We start from the raw sequence: 24,774 nt of genomic DNA on the forward strand, positions 1-24,774 counted from the left end.
TGCTATTTTAAGTAATTTAAGTAATGTTATTGAATATAATTAAATGTTCGTTATTGTATCGAATATTATCGAATAATTATGTTAATATAATTATGTAATTATTTTGTATCGAATATTTTAATCAAGATTACTTCTGTAGCAGCAGCCCGGCTAGCTCAGTCGGTAGAGCATGAGACTCTTAATCTCAGGGTCGTGGGTTCGAGCCCCACGTTGGGCGCGATTATTTATTGTTTTTGTTTCAGAGAATTATTTCATCACAATTTGAACTCCAAAAGCGGATCAAAACGAAAAGGTAGGGTTCGTATTTTCCAACATCTGGATTATCCAAATCTCCAACGCGTTGTAGAAAATGTTGAAATTATCTATATAACTTGCCTGTACAGTGCCTGTTTATAAAACCAAGATTATATTTAACGTAGACGATATTTTGTCTGATAAAAACTCTGCAGAAAACCACACGTCATTTGAAACCATTAAATATATTTATATACCGGTAAATGGTCATTTGATAAAAGAAAGAAAAGAAGCTGAAGCTCTGAATTAAATATTGGGCGCTCTCTGGAAAATAAGCTAGTTAATTTTGGAAAACATTTAGCAGAGGATGGTTTCGATCCATCGACCTCTGGGTTATGGGCCCAGCACGCTTCCGCTGCGCCACTCTGCTGCTGTCTCCCAGAGTTCTGTTCAGTGTTAATGACTCTATTAACTCATTCTTCCGCATACGGGTTATGTTTATTCCTCTTCAACATTACGGGTTTACAGGATTTTGTTTAGGTTTGGTGACTTTTTGAAGATCTTTGTCGGTCAATTTGTGAGTTAGAATGCATTTAAAAGTTGTTTTTGACAAAACAAACAATTAACATGCATCGGGAAACCCTCTGATGTGTGTATCTGTTAAGATTATACTTTGTAAAAGGTTCAGATGCACAAATTATTTAACACGCTTGTTGCGTCGAATGTATTTGTTGAACGGGCCAAAACATTTGTTCCCTGACCGGGAATCGAACCCGGGCCGCGGCGGTGAGAGCGCCGAATCCTAACCACTAGACCACCAGGGAGCGGTGCAATGTGAAGTTTATATGTTGTTTTGATGAAGATTAGTAATGTAGTCATTCAGTTTGACATACATAGTTGATTGATTGACCAGTTTCTGCATAGCTATTTATGCAATATGAGTTCTCAAATATGAGTTATCGTTGTATAAATACGTTTCTAGTTGTAAATTAACTCTACCACCTACCATGATAATGAATACATTAGGAATCACATCAGTCTTATGGTAATAATAAATTCCTAGATATTGTATGTGACTCAACACTGCCAACTCCTTGTTTTAGCAAAAGAACATGAACATTGAATTAAAAAATAAATAAATTCACCTTTATTTAATATTTAAGCAGAGTTAAAAAGTTTGCCTAAGTTTGACTTAAAGTTATTCAGATCATAAAAAAAAGTTTTTGTGTATTCATATGTTTTCTCTAATGCATTATTATGGCAATATTAACACAATATGTTGTATCTTCTTGTATTAATGTCTTTGAAAGAAAAAACAGAAACAACAATAGCAAACAATTGAAGTAATAATACCTTACATTACCACACATGTCAGCAGCTAAAATGGCATGGCACGGCAATACTATATGTGACTGTAAAGACTTATTCAGGATATGTACAAGGTAATAAGCAGTGTAAGATATTATGAAAGTCAAAAAGTCATTTCCTTTCCCTTCTGTCATCATTTCCCAATACCACTTCACTACACTGTTTTCCCTCTACCCTTATCTCCTCTTGTTCTTCAGTTTCCTCATCCTCCTCCACAGTGTCTTTTGCATTTCCCTCTCGTCTTCCTCTGTTCCTCTGTTCTCTCAGTGCACATGGCAGGCAGTTGACCAGGAAAAGGAGGGAGGAAAGACAAAGGAGAGAAAGGACAGCTCCAATGCCAATCTCTACTTGTCTATCAGCAGTTTTAACCTCCTTCCTCTCTTTTTCCACCCCAGGAGATAAATACACAACACTCTCTTCGTGGTTGGGGATCAAAACCGCATGTTCCAAGTCATTTCTTTTAAATATGTCATTACCAACATCATATTCACTTGTAGAATTGACCATAATTTGCTGATCTTCAAAGTCTTCATACAGATCCTTGTTGGAGTCGACAAGCATATCAGTCACATCGTGCATCTCAAAGTTGTTTTCCTCACTTCCCATTGGCCAAAAGTCTGTGTTCAGGTTCACCCTTATCCAGCCAGAGCCTTTAGCCAATCTTTTTGCTTCACTACCTTTTTCTTCCATTTCAACATGGTTAGACGCTGGTTCACAGGTGGAAACCAGGAGCTCGGCTTTCACAAGAGGCCCTCCGCCATCACCTTGTGCCAAGACGCGCTGTGATGGAGCGGGTGTCACAGCGACCACAGACTCAGCCAAAGAGGAAAGCCGGAGAGCGAAGGGAATCCCACTAAAGGCAGATACCGATAGGGCTGTGTCGTCATCAAACTGGATCCAAACACTGACAGATGCTTCCTAATGAAAAAAGAGCAGAAAGAATTAGAAATAGAACAAAGTTGGTAGAATGAATAGCATTATAATGTTAGTACTCCCTATAGGGCATTTCAGAATGTTTGTAAACAATAGGCACCAAGATACTTCCGGGTGGCAGAACGCGAGCGGCTTCTACTGACTAACTGAGGAGATCCAGTCGGCTACTGGAACAGTTACATAGTTAAAAACATTGTTGTTGATCAAAGTTGAAACGACGATGAAACCGTGTTGTGTTTGGGGTTGCGCTGCCACATATACAGCAAAAGGTGTAGGGTTTTATCGATTTCCTGTGGGTGAGGAGGAGGTTATAGCGAGTTGACGTCGTGTCGTCAAAAGTAGTGCTAAAAGTAGGAAATCGAAATGATATGATTCATCCAAAGTTTACCTTTCTGCTGCCAACCCTGCTTGCCCTTCAACTCTGCTTAGTGTAACGTATTTCTCAAAACGGTCCATCTACAAAATCATAGCAGAGCATTTATCTTCAGCCGGGGACATTCGAGATATTAGTAAACTTGTCTCTTTTGAAGATCAGACTCATTGCCAGTAACTGCCTGAAGTAAAGGGCTGCCAACTCTCATGCATTGACCGTGAGACTCACTTTTCACACGCTCTCACCCCACACATCCATTTTCTCACGCAACTTACCGAAATGTTTATTCCTCATACATACATGATATCGACCAATCAGTGTTTTTCAACCACGCAAATAGGTCAATATAACAGCAGGAGGACAATTATGTTACCTAACATTTACCTTAGGAAAGCCATTTAATGACCATGATATATAGCACGTTATTTTGGCTAGAAAAAATAGATATAGAGAGTATTTAGCTAATTATGTGTAGGCCTACTATATTACATATTTATTATATTTTTTTAATTATATAATTAAATACAGTTGTTATGATAAAAAATAAAAATAAAAAGTTTAATTTTTATTGATTTTTTTACTGCCGACGATGCCTTCCAAGCAATTTACTAGCATTGCCATAGTAGCGCTTCGGCTTTTGCCACCCGGAAGAACGTCTATTACTGTTGTGACGTCAGGGTGAATTGTCGTATACTTACTTGCCCATGGTTGTACAGTGTGTTGTGAGCATTCACTGTTGCTGTGACAATAGACGGATGAGATGGGCTGGAATTAACTGACAGGCCAAGCCCTCCCACCAACTGAACAGAGAGGTCACCAGGAGTGACAGGTTCAGAGGTTACAATGACATTAGTCCTTCCAAGCACTCCATCCCACTGGCTTGATATCACCTTGAAAAACAGATATGAGAAGCAATTAGGGGAGGAAATTAGGAACCAAGACAGGTTCATATGTAAAGGGATGGTTCACCAACAAATAACAATCCTGTCATCAATGTACCGGTACTCACTTTCATGTTGTTTCCAACCTGTAGGACATTATTTCTTCTGCAGAACACAAAAGAAGATACTGAATACTAAGTTTTGGTCTAGACAATAAAATTCAATGGGGTCCATAACAACACTGGACCCCATTTACTTCCATTGTATGGCCAAAAAAAATGTTTTTCTTTTGAGTGTCACATTAGACAGTCATACGGGTTTGGAATGACATAAATGATGACAGAATTGTAATTTTTTGGGTGCACTATCCCTTTAGGTTGTTAATGTACAATGCAACATTGTACATTCTGACAGTAAATTCAGATACCAACATATAAAGATGTAATTCCAGGCTTCAAGCCAATTAGATGTCTTTGTTTATCAAGAGCGGCAATATATGGGTTTTCTATCCTCAGCCAATCTTGGACAAGTTCGGTCACATCCACAAACCAATCCGGTGATCCGAGCATGTAGGTTGGTTGGCCTCCTTGGGCTGCTGAATGGGCGCTGAATTGTGCCAAAATCCGTATAGCGGACCTCTGATAAACTGGTTCACACCTAAAAAAAGAGACATTAACTATTAGTTAACATAAACTATGAAAACTTCAACTGTGGAAAGCAGGAGCTGCGTCCCGGACATTTTGGGCGATCTCGAGGTCTGGTGCGTGGGTCCGATGCGCGGATGGTAGGGGAGCGGGAGCTGGCCGGAGCTGCTGCTGTTGCAGCGGAGGAGCGAGACCTGTTGGGTCGGGAGGAAGAGCCCGGACAGTCCTGGCCGGACATGTCCGGGAAAAAGAGGACGTATGGTCACCCCTACTACTCAGCTTTCTCCACAGAGCAAGAGCCTGTTAGCTTAGCTTAAAAAAAAGATGTCTGACACTGTTTGTACATTCAGTGAGTGAGATCCCACCCACTATGGGCGGGTTGAAAACATGAGGAACTAGCTCCTTCTACTGGCTGTAGTTTTTAGCCTCTGGCCAGGAAATATTCTGATGACGCAAAATGACGATTTTTGCGTCATAGGAAGATTTTTTTCTAAACAAAAAATGAGAAGCATGGTAATTCGAAAATACTTTAGGTTTTCTGCTGATACAAAGCTTAATGCTAATTGGTGAAGAAAGTGTACTTAAAGATAGTACATTTCCATGCCTGTTTCCCATTAGCTCACCCAAAAATTAAAATTTGTTTACTCACCCTCCTGTTGTAAAATGAATCAAGCAGTTTAATCCATATCTTCAAAGTCTTGTGAAGAAACACACGCATACACATCGACATACTGTATGGTAAACACAGAAGCTCAAACGTGCATTGTGTGATGAGTGAGAACCAATGAGGTTTGTTCAAGCGCGTGATTGATCGTGTTTATCTGTGTTTACATGTGTGACGTGTATGTATGTGTGTTGGATATTGTTTCCGTGTAAAAAGTCTAAATCTGTTCATCATGTAAAGTTATCATATCTCTTCATAAGACTTGGATTAAAAATAAATTCATAAGGATTCATTATATGACGCCTTTATGACATTTTTGGATCTTCAAAGTTTCAAAAGAAGATATTTTGAAGAATGTCGGTAACCAAACAGTGGATGGACCCCACTGACTTCCATAGTATATATTTTTTCTACTGTGGAAGTCAATTGTCTGGTTAATGACATTCTACAAAATATAAACATTTATTTGTGTTCAGCAGAAGGAAGTCACTTATACAGGTTTGAAACAACCTGAGGGTGAGTAAATTATGACAGAATTTTCATTTTTAAGTGAGCTATTCCTTTAACGGATGAACATAAACCTTCAGGTTTCATTAAAAATATCTTAATTTATGTTTCGAAGATTAACCAAAGTCTTGGAACAACATGAGGGTGAGTAAATTTTCATTTTTGGATGAAGTATCCCTAACATGCAATTAAGTGTCTGAAAATATGACATTTATTTTGCAAAGTAAATTTTTCCATATTAAGTACTATTTTTAAAAGTATGCTAAAGTGTTGTTGTTTTTTTCACAAGGAAATGCATTAAATATTGTTAACGAATGGGACCTTATTGTTAAGAGTAACCAAATATTGCATACCCGCTCTCACTGAAGTAATTCCAGCCATTGATGGGACTCAGGACAGAGTCAGAGAGAGACACACGTAGTGGAACTACTGGAGCCCACACAGCCAAGCACAAAGAGCCACTGAAGGTTCCCAAAGAAAACTCCAGCTCCACACAGGTGCTGCCCCTTCCTGATTCACTCCCGTCCACAAAAAGCACAGAGCAATCATGAGAAACCTGCCAGCAAAGAAAAGAGCCATCAGATGAGTTTATATATGTTATGCATTAGACCAGACCTCCTCTGAAATATTTATATACCGGTACCTTGATGATATGTTCATTGGCTGAATGACACTTCACCGCTGTGGTCACATCTGATACTTTGCCATCTTGACCCACCGCTAGGACGATGACAGGAAGTGACACAGGCTGACTTGTCAAGATGGCTGTGTTGATAATTGTGTTGCTCTGCAAAAAAAACAACTGGGTCTCACTAAAACACCATGTTTTTCCTGTCTTCCTTACACATATTACTTTGAATATCAAACATTATTACAAGGCTCTCTGAAATGCTTAATTCTGATTGGTCAGTCGTGACCTTCTGAGGTCAGGGTTAGGGTTAACTGGAATGAAAGCGAGGCTGTCGAGGGATTAGGGCTGTTAAGCGATTAATCGTATCCAAAATAAAAGTTTGTGTTTACATAATAAATGTGTGTGTACTGTGTATAATTATTTTATATATTTAAATACACACACATGCTTGTATATATTTAAGAAATATTTGCATGTATATACTGTATATAGATTTATATACAGTATAATTTATATTATTATAAATTATAAATATTTTACATATAAATAAATAAAAATTCTTGAATATATATATGAATGTGTGTGTATTTATATATACAAAATAATTATACACAGTACACACACATTTATTATGTACACACAAACTTTTATTTTGGATGCGATTAATCGTTTAACAGCCCTACGAGGGATAGATGTACATCTCTTCAGGGGTGTACTGTTATATAATGTGTTTTTTACACAACACAACCAAATTTAAAAAGCAAACATAAGTTCACAACACAACGAAATAAAGCCGCAACACAACGGATATTATCCCGACCACTAGAGGGCTCTCGGAGCGCGATAAAGTTATGCCACTGTTCTATAGACCTTATGCGCCAGAGAAACATGCGCCCAGCCATCTTTAGAATATTGTCTTTGAACTTCCGGTTTTGCTGTCGCTCTGTATATTTCTATGGCATCGCTGTCGAAGAGTAATTCACTGGTGATGTGGATTTACTTATTGTAGAGTTAATTAAAGTTATCATGAGCATTGTAATGTTTAAAGCAAATGTCTCAACAAATGTTAGTAGACCGGGAAGATTTTAAAACTAGCCGTTCATTCATAAATACGCAAGATCGCTGTGAAAATAAGGACCGGAAGACAAAAGACAACGAGCGCAGCGCTGAAAAGGGGCGGGGCTACATAAGGTCTATACGTTTTAACCACTTGGTGGACTTGCCAGACGTTCCCTTAGGGATCATGTGCTGTGGTGGTGCACCAAAGCATTCTCGAGTATAAATACGCAGCTATAATTCATGTAGGTGATTTTGAAGTAATATTTTATGTCGATATACAATAGTTACATACTGTTAAAACTAATCGTGGAATTGATATATATTAAGACTATAGAACAATGGCAAGGAAAACTAACTTTATCGCACTCCGAGAGCCCTCTAGTGGTCGAGAGCATTTCAGCTGTGTTGTACATTTTCCATTGTGTTGTGGCTTATTTCCATTGAGTTGTACATTTTCCATTGTGTTGTGGCTCATTTCTGTTGTGTTGTGGATTAATTTTGTTATGTTGTGATCCAGGCCGTATCTGGATCTGATGAAGGACCTGCGCCTGGACACGACGACAACGCAGTCCTGAAGTGTCAACTAGTCTCTCCCCTGTGAAGGCCTCCTTCCCTTCCCTTTACCTCTGTACATATAAAAAACGTTGTCGGGATAATTCCGGTTCACATGGCTATGCGGAAGCGATAAAAATTCTGTATTATACATTTTTCAAGGCTTGTACCTTGGAACCTATTTCATGGTTTGAGTTCTTGAGCCACCAGGCACTGTTTTGTGCAAATGAGCGGGCCGGATGGCATCAAGGGTTTTCTGTTAGAACGGTGTTGTGTTAGCGCCCCCTAAGTTAATAAATGATCGTTGCGACGGAAGTGAATCAATCAAAACTAACTTTAGCTGGACAATAACTTTATTCTAGAGCTGCTGTAAAGCCAAAACGATCTGTTACTTTAATTTCTAAAGCTGCTTTGAAACAATCTATATTGTTAAGAGGTGACTTTGTAACTTAATTTCGTTGTCTTGTGAACTTATTTTTGCTTTTTAAATTGCGTTGTGTTGTGGACTACTGGGCCACCGTAGTTTTTAGATTGTTCTTCTGATGAAACTGCAAAATATCTTTCTGAGAAATTTCAGTACTTGCAGGGCTCGCAAAATAACCCCCCACCCCCCCCCCCACCCCCAATACATATTTGTATTGATGATTCTAATTTGATTATTTTACATCCAATTGTTGATATTTGTGTTTTGAAAAAGTTTTTGATTCATGTTTTCTACATTAAAAATTGTCTTTTTATGTGGGCTAGTAAAATTAATTTCTGGCTACCAAAAACTGAAGAGTGCCTGCCCGAAGGGCTACCAGCGATTTAGAAATTCTGCGAGCCCTGAATAGGCTAGACAATAAACCCCAGACTACATGAGCTGTGGAAAATGATAAGTGATCTAGGAGCTTTGAAAACACGGCAAGTATATATCCCTCACAGCCTCGCTTTCATACCTAGCATGCTCTGAATTTGTTCTATTCAAAACGTTAACAAAGAGATCGTAAAATAAACCCGATACAACAGAAATAGACAAGTTGATATAATGGGGAAAGGTAGAATATTAAACTGAAGACATAGAGACTTCTTAATCTGGTGGTGATCCTTATAATAATTTATTGCGTGCATATGGAAATTAGCAATAGATTTATGACATACCTCTGTGATTGGGGCAATGCCCATCACTTCTCTGTCGATAAAGGAGAAAAAGCTTGTGACTGCCCCGTGTGGTGAAACTGCAAACTTGCGTGTTGAGTACTCCACCCACCAGCTAGCAGTGACAGTCATCGCTACGCCGAAGTTTTTGTGTAAAGCCTCAAATGAAAGACAGGAGACCTGGCTTAGAGCAGATGTGCTGTAACAGAAGAAAAGGTACAGAGACAAAAAGGAAAGGATGGATGGAAAAGTATTCTTGACTAGCTTTCAGGTTTGTGATTAATGATGATGATGGTTTAAAAGCAAAACTAGGCTATAAAGGACTTTTAATGTTGTTTTCTTACAAAACTGTTATTAGAGTTAAAGATTGTACTTTTAACAGTTGGACTTGTGGATAAGCTTTTAGAATCAATGTTATTTTTTCAATGAGTGGATTTGTGAAATATTATTGTGATTTAAAATATGTTTTCTATTTACCTTTTTTAGGGGAGACCGGGGATGTTGTAACAATTTTGACCTTTCTGTCTATCTTGTAGTACTTTGAAGTCAGTGTGTTCAAAATGTGATCCAAACTAGTTACAAGTGTCTGCTATTAAATGACATAGCTATTATCTTTGCAACACAAACAGAAAATGCATGGTTTAGTTTCAAACACGAGGAGTGAAATGTTACAATTCACCCTATAGTCTGGGTTAGTTGTAACATACCCTGGGGTGAGATGTTACATTATGATATCCACCGGGGTGATATGTAACATAAAGAAATAAGGATTTTGACAAAAAAAAATATTTTGAAAGGTTTTTATTTAACACTGACTTTTCAATATAACTGATGTGTGTGTCACTCTTAGTCTCAGTGTGTTTGTCACTCTCAGTCATAGTAATTGACCATTATAAATTGAACTTTAACACAAACATTGTTTGTTTGTAAGCATGTTTGTTACTGGCAGTGTTAGTATTGGCCATAATTAAAATTGAACAGTGTGTGTGTGTGTGTGTGTGTGTGTGTGTGTGTGTGTGTGTGTGTGTGTGTGTGTTTCATTGTTGTTACAACTAACCCAGAGTCATGTAGCCATGAACTAGCTCACCTTACATCTAACAGGCAAAACATTAGCACTAACAACTTGCATGGAAAATATCTACACAGACACACAATAAACATAATAAAAGTTTGATGAGTTTAACTACAAAGCAGAAATTCCCATAACAACAAAAAAAAAAGTTACTTTCTTACCTCAAAATTGTTTTTTCCACTCTAACTCTTACCACTCTAACTGCTGTGTCTGCCACCGGGCTCTACTTTATCACATGTGGAATAAGAACTAAACTAAGCATGTGCGAAGTGAATCAGGTGATTTGTAACTAGTTCCTGATCGGACAGATTGGAATTGTTACAACTGACCCGTGTTACAACCATCCCCGTTCTCCCCCTAATTTAAATTATTCCTGTGATGGCAAACCTGAATTACTCCTCATGTCACATGATCCTTCAGAAATCAGTAAAATATGCTGATTTGCTGATCAAGAAACGTTTCTTATTATTATCAATGTTGAAAACAGTTGTTCTGCTTAATATTTTCGTGATATATTTTTTTCCAGGCATCTTTAATGAACAGAAAGTTTTTTTAAAAATCAACATTTATTTTAAATATATATATTTTTTACTGTCACTTTTGATCAGTTAAAAGGTTTAATTCACCCAAACTGGAAATTCTGTTATTATTTACTCACCCTCATGATGTTCCAAACCTTAGGTTAGTTTTACGATCTCTTTATGAACTTTTTGAAGCGTCAAAGTGGTAGTTGCGCATAGACTGTCAATGGAGGGACAGAAATCTCTCAGATTTCATCAAAAAGATTTTAGTTTATGTTCAGAAGATGAACGGGTTTGGAACGTCATGAGGGTGAGTAATTAGTAATTTGGTGAACTAATCCTTGTTGAACAAAAATATTCATTTCTTTCAGCAACAACAAAAAAATCTTACTGACCCCACATTTTTTTATATAATATAATGACATAAAATAGATCTGTACCGATTAATTCTAGGGGCAGTAATTATTCCTCTTACCCAGTGCGGTCTGGATGAGTACCCGTGCTTTGGCTAGTGATGGAAATAACATCATGTTTAGAACCCGATGTCCTCTCTACATTTACCATCCACAGGTCAGAGTTTGTAGTGGGATGGACCTCTGAAGACAACAACCCTTTTTTCATTTTCAGTCTGATAGTGAAAAAAAAAATTGTGAACAATAATATACAATACATTTTTACATAAAATGTGCTGAGCAATTGTGTGTAATGTAATAATATTAATGTTACCTAATGGTCAGTGACTCCCCACTAAAATTTGCTCTCAAGTTTACTGACACTCTGATTGGTTGTCCAGCACGTACAGGCCCTTTGCTGTAGACAATTAGCACATTGGAATCCAACCAAAATTTCTCTTCCGCCTGTCCGTCTAAACATGCAGCGCTTTGCTTGGTTTTGTTGATCTCTTGATCTTCAAGTCCCACAGGACCAATGAAGTACATCTTCCTGTCTGATTGCTGTAATACTTCCTCCGCACACCTAGGGGGTCCGACTTTAGGACTGGACACAAAGGAAGAGTAGTAGAGCTGAATTTTATCAGACTGGGCCCTGAGTCGTCCTGGCACGTATGGATGCCTTCTCCCACGGTTTCGGGAACGAGAACGGTTTCTGCTCAGGTGGCGTTGCTTGAAAATCTGGTCCAGGTTTGCCTTGATGTTCTGATTAGGCTCAAACCAGTCGTTTGGAAGTGTCAGACTGACCATACACAACCCAAAAGGTGGCTGAGAAGAAATTAAAGAATACTTGTTAATGATAATAATATTGAAGAAGTTTGGAAATGTATTTTCTTGAAGTATATTATATACTTGAAGTATATTTTATAATATATTTACACGACAATTATATGCTTAAAACTGAGAAGTTTTTCCTTTGCGTTTTCTGGGTACAGACGACACCATAGTCAAAACAATCCCCATTGACACCGCGAAAACGACTGAAAACGTTGTATTCTGCTGGCAGGCCATTAGATGGCGATGATACGCATGTGCATGACGTCATCGTCTTCAGAGATTCGTGTTTTTGTGGTTTACACGGAGACCTCTTTCAAAAACTTGCACTTTAGAAAGCCGTTTTCAGTCAGGCACCCAAAATGCCATTTTATAAAGCACCCCCAAGACGCATATAAAGTTTTTCTTTTTTGGTTTGCCCTGCCTGCCCGTCTGTATTCAACAGTTAGTTCCCTTGGTTACTGATTATGTTATCCACCTGTTTCAATTTCTGTTAATTAGCCTCCCTTGTGTATTTAAGGCCCCATTTACGTGCACGTACATGGTTATTTTGAAAAACGGAGACATTTCCCTTCGGTTGACTCTCGTTTATACGCAAACGGAGAATTCTCCTCTGAAAACGATTCTTTCTAAAAACTCCGGCCAGAGTGGAGATTTTGGAAAACTCCGTTTGCACGTTTGCATGTAAACTGAGAAAAACGGAGTTTTAGGCAGTCGACGTCACAGTATGCGACAGAACTTGCACTGCGTCAAAAGTGCGACCTATATTTTCGGGATTCTGCTAACGTGGGCTTGAGCTTCTCGTTACACTGCCACCTATAGGTTTGGCATGCTCTTGACGGCATATACACGGGTTCGTGTAAACGAACACTTTTCTGAAAACGGAGAGGGTGAAATGTCCGTTTATGAAAATAACCAGCCACGTGTAAACGTAGCCTAAGTTTGTTAAATTGACTTGAGTTCTTACCGTTTTTTTGTTGTTAGCATTTATGTGGAATGTTTATTCTCCTGAGTTCATAATTCCAGCTATCTTTATTAAAGACGTATTCTAGATTTTTTTCTGTTTGTGCGATTCACTACAACCAAGACACCTAACAGCTGTACGGTTTACAACATATTTTAATATACATCTGAAATATTTTGACCAGACATATATAGGCTATATATATATATACGGCAGTGGAAGAGTCAGAGTAATCATTGAGGTTTGTTTGACTCTTTGCTTTATAGAATTCTTGTCCTTGACCCATCTATGGTGCCATTGACCAACAGTACCTGAGTGATGCAGGAAGCTTTCTGTTCTTCGGTCTGTTTGAAAGCATGGAGAGTAACGCAGGTTCCTCTGTTAACATCACCCCTTGCATGAAATAGCACTCGCACCTCAAACCGCTCTCCTCTTTCACCGTCAATCTCTTTGACAATGGTTTTAGAGAGGAGCGATGCAGTGAGAGATGGAGTCAGAGGAGGAATGTCTTCAGTCATCACCTTGAGAACACAAGAAGTGGAAGCACAGAATAAGTAACTTCACATTATTTATCTTTGAAGTTGAGTGAGATAAAGGTCATTAACTATAATCAATACTGTTTTACCTGTGTGATGGTGTAGGAACCAAATGTAGCACGAAGAAGAGGTTTGGAGGCCGTTCCTGATGGAGGCATGAGGAGCAGGGATTGGGTGGAAGAGAAGGGGCTGGAGTTGGTGAAGAGAAGGCCCAGATCCGCCTGAGAGAGGGGGAAAGACTGCCATGGCGAGGGAACAGTGACCCGGACTGGAAGCGATGGGGAGGTGGGTGTCTGACAATGGGCTTTTGATGAAGAAATAAATAGGGAAGTTGGGTTTTTAGTTCTACTGAGATTAGTAACAATAATTGGTTTATTGTTTAAGCATCTCATATTCTCCCAGATTAACCACAACACGTAAAACTTTGATTTACAAATTTAAAGAATTAAATAAAAATGGCTTACACATTCAAATTTGGTCTAAAAAATTTCAGAAGAATGTCTTTCTCCTAGTGCTCTACATAATTAGGGTTTCCCTCCAAAATATTTAAAAAAGAGAGAAAAAAAATCTCACTGCTAAACGACATAAAGTAAAGTGTGTCATGTAGTGTTTTGGGGAGTGTAAAAAATAAGTCAAACTTACAGAGGATTATGAATAAGTGAAGGATTACCAGTCTCATTGTAGACGACTTCCGTTTGAGTCTAGAGAGACTCGTTAAATCCATAACACCCTGTAACACAGCAAACAATAAAGGCTATTCTGAATATTAAATAGTTGACCAGTTTTGTTGTTGTTAAATTATTTATTATTAAATTATTTTATTGAAATCCATTAAAATCACTCATCAAAAATCAACTACACTTAAAAATAAAGGTTCTTTAATGGCATCTATTTAAGTTTGATTTAGTTTTTTTGATTGAGTTGGTTGAGTTTTGAGTTTGATTGGCATCTATTTCTAACATAAATGTTCCATGAAGAACTTCTAACATATATGGAACATTTCCATTCCATTCCTTTATAGTGGAAAAAAATGACTAAATGTAAATAGTGTAAATGTAAAAATATTACTAAATGTAAATAGTGAAATATATGTGTTTAGATTATTAACATTTTAATAAAACTGATCAATAAGAAATCTTTGGGGAACCAAAAATGTTTTTTTCTTTGGCATCACTGCCCTTTTGGAACCTTTATTTTTATTTTTAATAATTTCAGGTAAAATAAGATAACATAAAGCAAAACAAAAAACAATCGACACCATCAAACTTCCAAAAACTTTGTACTTGCCTCAATGGTCCTTTCAGATTTTCAATTTTCAGATAGTATTATATCACTCTCCTCGCACAGACATGCTCAGTCCAATGTGTGATTTTGGTCACAGAGTTTCATCAGTCCATCATCTGTCAGAAAGCTTGCATCTATCTTTTGGAAGTTTTTTCTTAGTTTTGTCAATATAAAAAATATTCCAAGTACAGGTATGTCAGAAGTGTCCAAATGATTTGAAAATCCTTGTTTCCTTAGTTTAGTGTTGTTTCTTCTCTTTGTCATCTATAGCTCTGCACTGCTAGCTGTCAGTCACTCTCTGTGCCCCTCTTTGGCTGGTGAGCCGGATTCACACAATACGGATTTATTCATTTTAAATGGTAAATAATCCTCTTCTCTCACCCTCCCCCATTTATTCTCTTTTTATATCTTGGATATGTCTGGCCAAAGATAGTTGACGTCCTTCCAAGTAACCCTTCGTAATTCTGAAGATGAAACCCACTTCCTATCTCATCATAATCTCACTCTCTCCCCGGGTCCTCTACATTAAACATGCAGAATTTATGTCGTCATAAATGGTGAGTTTCTGAACATACATTAAAGAAATGGGATCTCAATGCTTTTAATGTTTAATTTCAGTGGCTTAATGATTAGTAGACGAGGGAGAAATGCTGCAGACGACATTAAAGGCAAAATCCTATTAGCAAGAATGAGGGCATTATATACATCTGAAAAAAAAAGTATTTAATCACAGAACTGTCTCTTTTTCCATCTAATCTTTCTCTTTTCCTTAAGCACTAAGAATATCTAAATACATAAAATCCTAAGAATATCATATTAACTCTTTCTCAACCCTTTCATTACATCTATCCTCTCGTAGCATCTTAAAAATAAGCAAAACTGCTGAATTTTCACTTTTATAAATATCAAGCTCAATTCATTTGCTCAAATGATTTAACTTGAGGTTAAAACTGAAACTCTCTAAGGGCATCAATAATTTCCAATCTTTTATTATTTGCTTTTTGCACAATTTATTAAACTGGTAACACTTTACAATAAGGTTCATTAGTTAACTACCTTAGTTAACATGAACTAAGAATGAACAATACTTCAGCATTTATTAATCTTAGTTAATTTTCCTTTCAACATTTTCTAACACATTATTCAAATCAAAGGTTGTATTTGCGAACATAAGTTAAACAGTTAAGCTCGTGTGATGAATATAATTTTTTTCCTTTAGATTTTCTTTCTCTCTGATGGGAATAATAGCCCTCCAGAATGATGATTATCCAAAATAGTCAGGATTAACAGTTTGACTATGTTGGATAATGCAAAACAATTATGTGAAAATAGACTGAATGCAGGAAACAAGCAGGTTTGATGTCAGTGTCACAAGTTTTGAGAGAAGGAGAAATGGCGAATGGATGCACTAGATATTTTACCCAGTGTGGTCTCTTTGTTAATCTGTGCATGTAATCTGTTGTCATCTGTCATTGTTCTCTGCTGGAGCCTCATTTAAACTACAGATTTAATCCTTCACTCTGACCTGAGGATGAGGAGGAGACGACACTTATCCACCCACACACACACACACACACACACACACAACACACAGCACACTCTCTCCCACCAAACCTGCTGTTGCGTTCCCTCAGCTGTGTATTTGTTCTCACAATGAAGAGAGACTAAATCGTCTGCAAACCGGTAGCCACTATAAGCAATAAAAAAATAATGAACAGAACTGAAACAACCATCCGGAAATGCTGTTCATGTAAACACACACTGGGAGATCGGGAAAGGTTTAGGCAAAAACCCTCCAAGCTTTTTAACTTTCTCTCTCACTGCACTTAGAGAGTTTCACTTAGTTATTATCAGTCAGGCAAGGCATAAGATTTTAAGCTGTTGTGATTTTTAAACCCTCTATGAGTGCAGTATTAAAAAAAATAAAAGTCAACTGGGTCAGAGAGAGAGAGAGTGGAGAAAATATTAAAAGAAAAAAGAAGGAAATGGGTAAAATAAAGAAAGACAAAGAAACCAAGTGAAAAGAATGAGTACAGTATATTTAGAGCATGAGCGACAGAAATAACACAAACAGGAAGTCAATAGAATTACGACAGGAAACCACATTGCTGCAAAATTGTGCATTAACAGCACATTCCCTCTTCCAACCTTTACATCACTTCCATGTCACCTCAGAAGAAGAAATTTCTCATCAAAGCTCAAACAAAACCATCCTAGAATGTTAATCGTGTGTTCAACTTATTTGCAGCATCCAATTTCATTCTGATTCTGCAGCCAAGTCAAAAACCACGAAAGATCTAAATGATTTTCTTTTTAGTTTATTTAAAATGATTCATACTCTAACTCAGAAAAAAAAATCAATCACTTGTATAAATATACAAAAAAAAGCCAGTGTCTTTCAGGACATGAGAAAAATACCATTTTGTTTTCTGGCTGTTTAGAAAGCATATACAGCAAAATCAAGTAATTACAAAAGAATAATGAAATGAAGCCTGCTATGCGATACAAAGTAAGCACTTTGCTGGTTACGTTGAGACTAATTTGTTTATTTTTTTAAATCTATCCTAGATGGATTTCTCAGCTGAACTTCTCAAACATATTTACACCTCGCTCGACTTGCCAAAGGACAGCTCAAAGCGACCAAATCCCCACAACACAAGACTGTGAGACTGCAGAGAGAGGTCTTCCCCGGGTCGGGACACACACTCTTAGGACTTCTGTGAGCACGGGCCTTCAGTTGAAGCCGTACGAGTCATAGTCACTGTTTCGGTTGGACGAGGGCTCTCTGCTCGTGTTTACCGTCAGCCTCTCCAAACCTGACAGCACAGGGGAAAAAGAAGAAGAATTGTCATCAGTGTCTGCATGGTCTGAAACTCTTAAGAACTTTTTTTTTCATAAGATGGTCAGTAATCATCAACCTCAGTTGAACCAAATATTCAACTAAACATTGTATGAGCTGCTCATTTTATATGGTTTCCCTTTCTTGTCTTTTTTTTTTGCCAATTTTTTTTAATTTTGCAACATTACCAAAAACTTGGTAATTTGGTAACTTGTTTAAAAAAAAAATATCATTAAATAAACAATTTTGTTTATTTGTTATAAATTAAGTCCTACAGTCAATTGGGACAAAATTTAGTTTTTTACTAATTGATTGTTTTTCCCCCACTGAACTAAAGATCTATAGATTATGATTTGAATTGTTGTCGAGAAGGTCACATATGATGATAGACGATGATTTAGATACTTAAAGTAAATGTTATGTTATATAATAGTTTAATCTAACATATCCAATCTCACAACCCAAAAAAGCACACACGTGATTTGAATGAAAGCAATTTGAGTGAAAATCCCAATACATCATAATACTCAATTCATCATTATGTAATTGAGTAAATGAGCATGAATGCGAGTGAGAGATTAATAGAAAGAGTTCAGAATGGTCAAATAGGAGAGAGAGAGAGAGAGAGAGAGAGAGAGAGAGAGAGAGAGAGAGAGAGAGAGAGAGAGAGACTCACCAGGAAAGGATTGCCTCTTGAGCGTGTTGTTGTTTGGGGGACCTTGACCTCTGTGATAGGACACTTAAAGAAGAAAAAGACAATGCTGAATGTTTTCTCACTACCCCGTCATGAATGTGTTCATGTTTGAGATGACTCACCACTCTGACTCTGAGTCGGGCCAACCCAGCGACTCTCCCGTTTTTGTGAAACTGCATCAAACCAGGTAAAAATAGTCAAATCAGACAGAGCATGTTACTTTGGATTTTAAAAAGATTCAGTGGCAAAACAACAGGAGAATGTCAGTGTCAAACAGTATTTTTTTAAGCCACATCAATATTAATAAGTGGGATTCAAATGCGTAAAAGCATAGTGAAAATGCTATTACAAATGATTTTCTAAGCAAAACAATTTGAGTGAAAGATGGAGTTGAAAATAAACATGAATTTGGTCATTCACTCGAGCTGCATAAACGCCACATGCATGAATTCTACAAACAAAAGTTATTGTGCTTTAATGGAAGAAGAACATCTGACTGTCTGTATAAAGAGTTCACATTATCAATCTCACTAATTTGCTTAGATTTGATTAGCGACCTATACAGAAGAATAATCTGAAATATTATAATATCATGTTTCCTTGTTTTAAAAAAATGTAAATCCTAAAAAAAAAATCTGATTTTGGTAACACTTCGCAAAAATTTACTTAAATGCATCAACTATTTTTAACTAACATCGAAGAATAGCCCACATTTGTTATAGTATTTATAAATCTTTGTTAATGTTAGTTCATGTAAGCTAAGTACCATTAAATAATATTAAAATATTTAACATTTGATTTTAATTATGTATTAGTAAATGTTAAAATTAACATTAAGATAAATACATGTTTTAGAAGTATTTTCAGTGTCAACTAACGTAGTTCGTTTTTAGCTAGTACTAAGGTTTCATTGAAAATCTGGGTAACACTTTACAGTAAAGGTTCCATTTTTTAACCTTTACTGTAAAGTGTTACCCAGATTTTCAATGAAACCTTAGTATTTTGGACTGTATATAAGCAAACAGAGAGACATTTTGAATGGTGCTATGTGCCTGCATATATAAACATTTACATTTTCTACAGGTAATGTGAGATTAAAGACACGCTCGTTGGCTTCATGACTCACATCTTTTGCGGATGGCTTTGTATGTGGGCTGACCGTACTGAAACAGAATGACTCCCAACATCAAGAAAATCAATATGCCAGTTACTGCTTTATAGGCAGCCAACTCACTTCCTAGAGTATCTGAGAAAATGTGGGAAGAGAAGAAAATTATGCGTTATTCAAAATGCACAGCATATAGCGTTAACAATTATTTTGTCGATGATACCTGATAAGAAAAAAAAACAAAAAAACATTCCAACATACAGAGTTATAGACTGTATAAGTAAAACTCTTCTCTGGAAAAGAAAAAGAACGCACACACATACACTGCAAAAATAAGTTGCAGCCTTAATTTTTTTTAAAAGTACAACCAACTTGGCTGTATAAGTCATTTCAACGTAAATGACATTAAACTGACTTAAAAAAAATGTTGAATATGTAACTTATTAAAAAAGTTTCAAATATCTTAACTTATTTAGATGAGTTAAAGCAATGTAAAAACATATGTTGTCATAACTTATTGATCATCTCATTTTTTACAGTGTACCTTCGCAAGTGATTTGCAGGCCGTGGCACTCATCCGTGATTAACGTCATGTTGGTTGTGAGCACATGACCTTTATCCTTCTTTGTGGGCTTAAAGCCCTTGAAGTCTCCACATCTCATGTCCTTACAGAGATCACTCCCCCAGCTTTCTGATATGTAGCTGCTAGAGCACAAAGGGGCTCGACCATTAGGGATATTTAGAAACAGCTGACCCTCGCACGGACTCTTCTTCCAAATTACCCTCAGCCGGGCCACAACAGTCTGAGTGATATGCTGGATGGTTTTCGGACATGGGGTCTCAGTGGATATTGTAGTACGGGGGGTTGAGGCATGTGGGGTTGAGGAGGTTGTGTTGGTGATGTTTAGGGTTGCAGACTGTGATGTTCCTTCTCCTGTTAAGGGAAAACACACAATTACGTTCATGACTATGCTGGAATATGCTGAAAATGTTGGAATATCAATATTATTCTCCACATAAAATGTGTAGTTTGGAAAATAAATACAATTCCAATCATTTTAAACATTTTAATTGTTAAATGCAAATGAAAGAAATGTTAGTTGATTAAAATACTGCTGCAGAGAATTAATTATACTTATATACAGTCAAACCAAAATTTATTCAGACACCTTCAACATTTCACACATTATCACAGTTTGTTTAGGAAATGGTAAAATATGACAAGAAGAGTTATCAAATCAGTTGATATTTCACTGGTGTTGGCCATCGGTCTGTTAGACTGTCTCACAAAATGAATTAGGTTGAATAGCTGTCAGTTGTCAGCTGTTAAATATAAGTACACAATTATAGCAATTTATCTCAACCAATTACCAAGCAATGCTTAATTCTGTTCAGTCTGTGGTGTAAAAAGTTTGCATTAGCAATTAAAGAAAAAACACTTCAGCAAAACATGGTCAGGTCAAAGTGTCTGAATCATTTTTGGTCCCACATTTTTTAATACATTTTACTGGTAGTCCACTGTATGAAGAATTTTTGGATATAATGTCACAGTTTACTTTATTTTGCTATCCTCACTTACATAAATTAACTATAGTGTCCTGCACCCGCCAGTAAAACATTATATCTGGTGTCTGAATCATTTTTGGTTTGACAGTATATGTTCATAATTTTGATTGCGGTTGTTGCTGCTCTGTGCTCTTATTTTATCACATTGCAAGACATCGCTTCAGTTGTGATGTTATATTTTGAATACAGTGTGCTACCAATATTCTCCGACTCGCCAATAACATCTCACTAACATTTGACATTTTAAGAACTCTAGAACTTTATTTGACATTTTGTATGTAAAAATGTGACATGTTCTGCATTATTCGAGCATAAAAACGGCTTGTTACTGAGGTCAGAGAGCAGATAGCTGGATCATTTGCACTCATTACGCTCTTGCACTTTTTGCACTGTGCTCGAAGGCATTCACACACTTTGCACATTTGCAATGATTGCATGATTGCTTGATCCCTATTGCACTTCTGAATCAGGTGCTTAACGGATCTACAATTTGGATTACCAAAAATCACCAAAATACATATTTTGGTGATTTTTGGTATTCACATATTTGCATAAAAACATAAAATGTAAGCATGAAATGACTGGTAAAACGTAAAATTAGTAATATATATTACTAATTTAAATTTTAAAATGTATTAACATTAAAACGTGTTTTAACATCAATACATTTTAAAATAAAAATGATATATATATATATATATATATATATATATATATATAAATTATAATGTACAATGCACATGCTTATTCACATAAACATATTTTGACAACATACAATAAAATAAAATAAAAGATTTTCACTTTTCACTGATTCATAATTTAGTGTCCTTGTTGATAAAAACAAATGTACATTTATTTTTGATTGAAAACAAAAATATAGTAGTCAACATTTGAAGTGGATCAAAACCTTTCATCAAAGTTATACATGAATTTTGAACAATACCCGTTCTTGTCTTAGGAAAACTTTGATGAATTTTTTTTATCCACTTCAAATGTCGACTAGTGTATATCAAAAGCTATTTCATTAGTGCTGGCGTTAAATATGTTAAATGGTTTACAAACATTTGAAGTACAACGCCTGTTCTTTATACACTGTAAAAAATGTGGCTGCGATTAGTTAAAATTTGTTGAGATAACTTAAATATCCAACTTAACCAAACTAAACTAAAGTTAACTAAACTTAATATTTTAAGTCAAGCTTGAACACATACTTTTTGAAGTTGAAACAATGTTGGATTCTAAGTTGTGCTAAATAATCGCAGCAATTTTTTTTACAGTGTAATAGTTTTTCTGACGGTTTTCCAAAACTAAATGGTCAATTAATGTGTATTGCACTCTAACAAGATATGATTTATTCAGACAATGGGCTGAAAAATGAAATTTGGTGGGATTTACCCCTTTAAAGTATAGATTGTTCCATGATTTTTGCCATATAGCAAAGCCAACTTTTTGGGATAACGTCTGAAAAAACACTAGACATGCACATGACAAATAGTACCTAATGCAAGAAACAAGATTGAAGTATGCAGTATGCAGAATTTTTTTTTTTACATGAATAATAAGGAAACGTGTAAGAAGAGTTTTTGCAGGGTGACCCATATACCGAATTCACCCTATTAGATATTTAATATTATATATATTAAAATATTTGTGTTGCCATCAGTTTCCAGTAAATATGGAGTTAAGAGTAAGAATGTGAAAGAATAATAAAAAACACTACAATAAATTACGTATTTTATCAGGACACTATTGACACTTGCACTCATTTTCTAATGCATACTTGCAGGCCCTAATGTTAACAATGTTTTGCATTATAAACGTTCTTCTATATAATGCACAATGTTGTGACTGAAAGCATCTGACTATTCTAGCCATTGCAATACTAAGTGTTCTTCCTTGGTCCATTTTGTTGTGGACCAAGGAATATATTGCTGATATATTAAAGGCATATATTAAAATATTAAACAGACAAATAAACCTCTAACTGTACATCAGCATCTACAACTGCCTGCAGATATTTTTTGCAGAGCAGATTATATATGTAACATGCATCACAACAATGAAGTATATTTAGGAATAATCAATTACTTACGAACACCGAGGAGCAGGAGCGCCGCTAGAGTCATCAGCAGAGAGTTTTCCATCTGGCAGAAGGTTGTGTCAAACATTTAGAGCTTCATTTAACTTCATTTGACTAAATAAAGTAACTCAAACTGATAACAGGCCTAGAGGTCAAATGAATGACCTTTGGTACACAAGATGCTTGTTGGTGCTTTTTGTTAGATTTAATTGAGCCTCGGCCCAATTATGTTTCATTCTTTTTAGGGGTCCGGTTCAGATAAAGCTAAATAATAAGCAACCATGACTATATTTAAATGTTGAGCCTGAGTTTTTATCAGTAGCCTACGGCAAAGATTTCATATCGTGCCATGACTTAAGCCACAATAAACAAGAACATATCATTCACTACAATGACACTGTCATGGCAATTTGTTGACACAAACCGGACACACTTTTAAATGAGATTGTTTATGTTATTTTAGATATGTTACAGTACGGCTATTGTTTTTAATTGACAACTGTCTTCACATCTCTGCTTCAACAGTGTTTCGAAGGTTTTCTTCATCAAAGAGCATCAAACATCTATGAAACACCATGACTTCTAACCAGCTTTTTAACAATATATTATCAGATCTTACCTTGCCTGTGACTGACAAGAACAAATGTGTGCAGCAAGTGACAAGAAAAATTAAGTGAAAGGAAATAAGCAGAGGTGTTGAACTACTATCTTCATTCCCCGCCCCCATCCTCTCTCTCTCTCTCCATGTAGAGCGTGTCTATTATTCTCAAGTGTGTTTGATTGCACAGTGCACTGCTTCCTCACTTCAAAGAGAGCGGCGTACAAAAAAAATGAAGAAAAGTATGAAAAAAGGGCAAGTATGGGTAAGTGGGAGGAGAAAAGGTAACAAATAGTGTGATATTGTCTAACTTGATATAAAATGTAAAAATATATATATATATAGCCTATAGCTATTTCTAACACATTTTAAAAATACATATTTTGAAAAAAAGTTTTTTTTCATCTAAAAAGGATATGGTTGGTGGAGTAAACAAAGCTGCAAAAAAATCCGCATATTCAAAACTGAAAATCTTTCTTTTTTGCATACAGGAACTGAGTCTCTTGTGGTGTACGGCACACTGAAAATGTTCAAGCAAGTTTCGCACAGATGATTAATCGTGCTCGTAAGCTAGGTAGTATCAACTGCGAGTGCCGTGGCAAGTCAAGTCAGGCTGTAAAACCACCGATATCCACATCTATCCTTTCATTTTACTGTTACTCATATCTTCTTTTCATTCACAATCTTTCCCAGACGCCTCTCTCCCTCCCTCACTCTCTCGATCTTTCTCAGGTGTCGCCGGGGTTGGTTTACCATATCGTACAGTCGGAGAGAGGCCCGTAAAGATGGTTTTTGTACCTGTACAAAAAAAAATCCCCCAACACCCTCTTGAAACTCTCGTCTATGATTCAATATGAACGGAATTAAAACAGCCTTCAAAAGTGAGTCAATGAGCTCCCATTGTCATCTTGTAAATTTGTGAAAACATTGGCTTTATGTGATCCTTAAAATAAAATAAAAAAAATCTGTTCATAAGTTTGGGGTCGGTAAGGTTTAAGGTAGTCTCTTATGTTCATCAAGGCTGCATTTATTTGATCAAAAATACAAATCAAAACATTGTAATATTCTGTTTTCTTTGATTTATTTTCAAATGTAATTTTTTCCTGTGATGCAAAACTGAATTTTCAGGATCATAACTCCAGTCTTCAGTCACATGATGCTTCAGAAATCATTCTAATATGATGAATTGGTGCTCAAGAAACATTTCTTGTTATTGTCAATGTTGAAAATGTTAGGTTTTTGCTTATTTTTGTAGAAAAAAAAAATCAGGATTCTTTGAAGAATAGAAAGTTCAAAAGAGCTGTAT

The 24,774-nt window shown here is 36.3% G+C and overlaps 2 protein-coding genes and 1 long non-coding RNA gene across 3 annotated transcripts; 1 reads left to right on the forward strand and 2 right to left on the reverse strand.

The window, feature by feature from the left end:
• Nucleotides 1-1,198: 1,198 nt before the first annotated feature.
• tmem132a (transmembrane protein 132A) lies at nucleotides 1,199-15,049 on the reverse strand. The gene is made up of 12 exons (XM_079616554.1): nucleotides 14,587-15,049; nucleotides 13,942-14,029; nucleotides 13,389-13,603; nucleotides 13,075-13,284; nucleotides 11,303-11,793; nucleotides 11,052-11,204; nucleotides 8,987-9,182; nucleotides 6,248-6,391; nucleotides 5,958-6,160; nucleotides 4,221-4,446; nucleotides 3,607-3,798; nucleotides 1,199-2,520 (listed from the first exon to the last, which is right to left on the reverse strand). The coding sequence occupies exons 2-12, from the start codon at nucleotides 14,021-14,023 to the stop codon at nucleotides 1,714-1,716; spliced, it is 2,919 nt and encodes a 972-aa protein (XP_079472680.1). The 5' UTR covers nucleotides 14,024-14,029; nucleotides 14,587-15,049; the 3' UTR covers nucleotides 1,199-1,713.
• LOC307000756 lies at nucleotides 13,444-17,286 on the forward strand. Its single transcript, XR_013798079.1, has 3 exons — nucleotides 13,444-13,584; nucleotides 14,854-14,942; nucleotides 17,152-17,286. It is a non-coding gene; the product is annotated as an uncharacterized lncRNA (long non-coding RNA).
• Nucleotides 15,587-23,672, reverse strand: cd5 (CD5 molecule). The gene is made up of 7 exons (XM_079616568.1): nucleotides 23,490-23,672; nucleotides 22,883-22,934; nucleotides 19,769-20,158; nucleotides 19,243-19,362; nucleotides 18,239-18,289; nucleotides 18,099-18,161; nucleotides 15,587-17,399 (listed from the first exon to the last, which is right to left on the reverse strand). Exons 1-7 carry the CDS (start codon nucleotides 23,595-23,597, stop codon nucleotides 17,317-17,319), a joined length of 867 nt encoding a protein of 288 aa, XP_079472694.1. The 5' UTR covers nucleotides 23,598-23,672; the 3' UTR covers nucleotides 15,587-17,316.
• Nucleotides 23,673-24,774: the final 1,102 nt, after the last annotated feature.

The sequence above is a fragment of the Phoxinus phoxinus genome (genome assembly GCF_949152265.1).
Source record: "Phoxinus phoxinus genome assembly, chromosome: 6".
In the NCBI taxonomy this organism is placed as follows: domain Eukaryota; kingdom Metazoa; phylum Chordata; class Actinopteri; order Cypriniformes; family Leuciscidae; genus Phoxinus; species Phoxinus phoxinus.